This window comes from Malus sylvestris, chromosome 15, assembly GCF_916048215.2.
Source record: "Malus sylvestris chromosome 15, drMalSylv7.2, whole genome shotgun sequence".
NCBI classification, from domain to species: domain Eukaryota; kingdom Viridiplantae; phylum Streptophyta; class Magnoliopsida; order Rosales; family Rosaceae; genus Malus; species Malus sylvestris.
In genome coordinates, this window is record NC_062274.1 from 890040 (window position 1) to 895161 (window position 5122).

At 37.5% G+C, this 5122-nt stretch overlaps 1 protein-coding gene across 1 annotated transcript; it reads right to left on the reverse strand.

The window, feature by feature from the left end:
- Positions 1-3966: 3966 nt before the first annotated feature.
- Positions 3967-5122, reverse strand: LOC126605707 (protein SMALL AUXIN UP-REGULATED RNA 12-like). Its single transcript, XM_050273142.1, has one exon. It carries the CDS (start codon positions 5030-5032, stop codon positions 4580-4582), a length of 453 nt encoding a protein of 150 aa, XP_050129099.1. The 5' UTR covers positions 5033-5122; the 3' UTR covers positions 3967-4579.

The following is a 5122-nucleotide window of genomic DNA, read 5'->3' on the forward strand; positions in this document are numbered from 1 at the left end:
TCGAAACTATTTTTTATTGATTTTCAAAGTTTAAAAAATTATTTAAACTAATAGCAAGGCCCTGAAAGAGATTTGTAAATGTCAAAAAATCTTTAGAATATCCTATATTAATTTTGGCTACACGTGTATCTGTTTCTTCCTCCTACTAATTAAAGCGGAACATTTAGGCGGATCTAATAAGAGTTTTGTAGTAAAGACATGCCGGACAGCTAGATGAATGAATTATCAAGAGTGTGTGTAAGCATTGCCCTTGCTAGTACCAGTAGTACACAAGGAGCAACTTTTAGAGAGATTGTTTGGGCCTCCACCAACCGGCATTGAAATTAATGATCAACCCCACTTATATATGTTTTCCCTGTGATATGCCTCCTTGGTTTTGTCTCCAGTCTTCAAGCTTCCTAATCAGTAAAAAGAAGAAAGGGTAAAACATCTTTTTGCTGAGGACTACACGCTCTGCATTGAATTTCAACGATCCGAACCGTTTATTTTACAAGTTTCGACTCATAAATCATATTTGCGAAATTCAATTCAATCTGAAACCATTTGTCTATTTAATTATTTGGATGAAATTTCAGTGTTTTTTAAAACATTGTGTTGGTCAATTACTTTAAACTCAATTACATGCCTCAAGTATTTCTAATTTGACTTATATTTTGCAATGATAGTTTATGAGGTGCAACTTGAAAAATAGACGGACGGTTCGATATGATGTGAGCCCCACAACTAGCTTTGTCATTCTGTTTCTGGATGGTAAAGAAACAAGGCAAAATATAACCTGAAAGGACGATCGGTTTGAAGCCCACAATTACGATATTGAATAAACAAGCCCATCCCGGTTACGTTTGGTGTTGCTGCGGGTCAGGCCCAGTTAATAAGACGTGTACGGCCCGAACAGTTTACCAGTTGATTATGGGTCGAGCTATTGAGGCCCAAGATATTGGGCTCATATTAAATTTCAACGTAAAAGGATCCAGATTGTGGGCCTAGGGTGTTTTATTAGTTTTTGTTTATTCTGATGATATTCTGGAAATGATTATTTGAATACATAACCGTACGTGAAAGATAAAATGTTCATAACTACTTGAGTTACAAGCTCCCTGCATGTGATTTATTAATTAGTATCAAACCCGTACAATTCTCTACATTGTTTCAATTTGTTCTAATCCATTCATTCTAGAGCTATATACTCAATCGCGAACGTTACACGTTTAATAACATAGAAACACATAGCAAGGGCTCTCCAACGAACAATTTATGTATTATTTTTCTTGTGTTTTTTCAACGTTTAGGAAAACATAATCATTTGAAAATTAAAAAAAAAAAGTTTCTACCTCATTCAACGTGGCACATCACCATGGTGTTCATGTATTCAGGCACCGAAAAAAGAAAATACCTTCTAGAAAATGATCACTTGGTACAAAATCAGAAAAGAACCTATATTCGTTTTAGTGGAGTGGCTCCAAAGGGGTCAAGAGGTACCCTACCCTTATCAAACCGTCCAAATATTTTCTCGAACAGAAATGAAAGCGATCGATGCCACCCTAAATCTGATTAGATTAGACCCTTTGTATTCCCCATAAGATTAAGGGTCCCCATAAGTTGGAGAGCCCTTATTTCCATTCATTCACCAAAACAGAATGAATAAAAATAAGAAACGAAAAATCAACCCTGTTTAGCCACCCCCATATATGAACTGCTCCAACTCGCATGAAAGGAGATTCGAACTCGGAATCAAGAGGCCGACATATATGTTACCTCGATCACCTGATCTAATTCATATATATCTACCAACCTGCCAATACTAAGTATGAATTAACGTCCACTTTTTTTTTTTCTTTTGTCACATGATTTTTTTGTTTACATTTGTGTCTTTAGAGCTCTCAAGAGAAAGCGATGTTGGCAACTACCAGGGGCTCTCTAGGGCTTTGATCAGTTCAAGCGTGATTCCTCATGAACCATCCCTTTCCATAGATAGGGTTTTGAATTTGGTATTCATAAAGTTCGAGATAGATGATCTTGGCCTTAAAAGCAAAGAAAGCATCATGCGTTGCATACTTTACATGTTCTGGTTGTTTGATAGAGACGTCCATTTTGCCATGGAATGGTCAAGTCTCCACACGGATGTGTTCAATTCAAGTGCTTTACTCCTCTTTTTGTGGTACTATATTCGTGTCGTTCATATGGTATAATGCAGGTCATTTTCGAAACATATATTGTACGCATTGCATGGCACGGCATAGTACTATTCGTCTATTCATTCAACGTGCACAACGAGAGAGTTTATGGGATACTCATAATCATCTTCAATTCTTCATTAACATATAAAACTCTCAATTATCAATGCTCAGTTTTTTTACAAACGATAGCGTTAACTATTAGTTGTTGGGAGAGAGGGGATTTATGGGATCAAGCCCGCACTAAGATGCTTATGCATTGTTATTTACTACCACTGTGGTAAAACGTTATCAACTTGTGCACTCGAGTTTAAATGTTTGTTATTCAAATGGAAATAGAATATTGTTTGAATAAATACGAAGAGTAATCCTACTCTTACCACATTTTCATACTATATTTGTAACACTTCTCTAATAGAAGTCGAGTTACCAATATAAGTAGGTCTGACCTATATTAGATATGTCTCACCTCTAATATTAAATAATTTCTCTACCCTTTGTTGAATAATAAAAAAAATTTCAAAGACGTCGACCATCATTGACCCCATTTGTAGAAAACTCTTCAGAGTTGGAAACTAGTTTGACCTAGTTTGGGACAATAAAGAAAAAGATTAAGTAGGGGTTTGAATACATGATATACATCCCCCACAAGTCAAGGAAATTAAATTCATCAAAGCACTCACGATATACATATATTTTTATATAGCTAGTTTATTTTTCTGTTTCCTTTTTAATTTTGGTTTTCCTAAAAAATTAAAATAAAATAAAATTCCAAATGAATGAATGTTGGGTTCTTGGCCATCTAGAACTTGGAAGTGGAGGCAAAAGTATTCATATAGGTGGCAGAAGGAGAAGAGGTCAAGAGTCGGCGCCAGTAGGCAAATGTTAGCGCTCTGCAGTATCTGTACGTGCCTTTTTCTTAGTGTTTGAATCTTTTGATCGATCGTCGATGATAACATGAACCTAATTCCGAGTCTAAAAAGCTTCGACAATGGACAGCAAAAAGAATGAAAAGATATAATTCAATGGTTGGCAGCAATTCAAAGGTTCATAATCCATATTCTCTTTGATTGATTAATTGGTTGATCGGAATGACTTCTCTCTGCATCCCTTCTTCGCGGCCCATCAAAAAGTTGGTGTCCATCACCTAAATTTTCGATGTTTTCAACTCTGGCTAGATCGTGAGATTTCCATTTAACGTTTTCAGAGTTGAAATGTATGAATAATCGTGATTTACGATTAGTTATCATTTAAAAAAAAATACAAATAAACAATTTGCTAGATCACTCTGCAAATATATAACTCTTGCATAAATTATATTCGGTTATCAACTTTTTTATGCAAAAAGTAGAATAATCCATCGAATTATTTTTTTACCGTTAATCATGTAATTCAGTGTTTGAAATATTAAATTTTTTAAATTTGACGGTCACACTGTTAGATGATTTTACACATTTGCATTTTTTGAAGGGAATTGTTATTAGCACTAAAAAATTTTATTTGACACTTTAAACTTTCTATAATTAGAAAAAAAAAAAAACCACTTGTGAGGAGTACAAAATGAGATTTTTGGAATACTAATAATAGTTATTTTTCTGAAAATTGGATGTATTTATACAAGCTTGCATTTGTAAAAATCGCAGAATTACAAAACCCAATAATTTTATTGGTTAAAAAATTGAATCAGATTAAACATACGGACACTCTGGCTTCCATGATTAAATTTTTATATTTAAAAATTAAAACAACAAAATGTACTAATCAGTACTTAAAAAAATCTTGAAGATAATAGTTGTCAAAGAAGGTACTAATCTGTATGATGATCGCGTTAATAACAATCATGCTGGAATTTATCTACAATTTATCATTAATTAATTAATAAAGCACAGATTTTACAAGAAAAATAGAGACCCAAATCAGTAATTTTACTTTGTCCATCACCTTTCTCCTCAGCAGCTCGCTTCAGCTCCAAAAAATTAATCAGAAACTCTGCCTCCACTCCTGGTCGAACCCGGGACGACTCGGTGGATTGACTCACCCACTCATTTGCCATCTCCATTGCATTCTTCGGAGCTTCATGCATTCGCAGCTCGGCCACTCGGCTCGGTAGCTCGCTATCCAGTGCCCCCAATAATCACATAATTTCCACGGTAAAAAACAAACAAAAGGGAAATGTAAAAGAGCACCCAACCCGTACTGGGTTAACTCATCCGAGCCGACTTTACACTTGAACTCGGTCGCTTAGCGTTTTACTCTGTTCAATCGATGGCTTTGGAGCGAGACGACTGGGACTGAGCCACACCCGGGCGAGTGAGAGAACCGGAGCGTCTTCGTGTATGTCTTTATTGTTCAGAAACCATAAAAAAAAAAAAAAAAACGACTAATTCAGCCGGTTTACGGTAAGTTTACCAAATTGTCTTCTCGGAAAGTCCACGAAGCAACGGTCGAGAATCGGCCCACAAATCGAGGTTACTCCGGACGCCGACGTGGCAGTATCTGTGGAAATCGTCGACGTTGACTAATCGGGTCGAGTTACCCGACTCGGACCGGGAAATGAACCGAAGTACCTCCTCGAACTGCGACTCGTCGCAGGGGATCGCAAGCGGACCGCTGTTCGAGAAGCCGTACTCCTCCTCGGCTTGCACTAAGAGCTTCTTGAAGACGGGGTGGTTCAGGTACGACGCGCGCACCACGAATCGGGTGCATCTGGTGCCCACGCAGACGGCCACGTGTCCTGCGGGAACATCGGAGGGTATGAGCTTGGCGGACGTGCAGGCCTTGCTGCGCCACCGCCGCAGCAACTGGCGGAGCCGCACAATGTGGCGGATCTTGCTGCATTTTCCGAGTCCGGCTGACATGTTCCGGGAAAGTGATGGAAAATGTGAGATTTTTAAGTTCTGTTTGGTTCGCTGGAAAATAGAAGGTGGTTTGTGTAGAAGTTGGGGGAT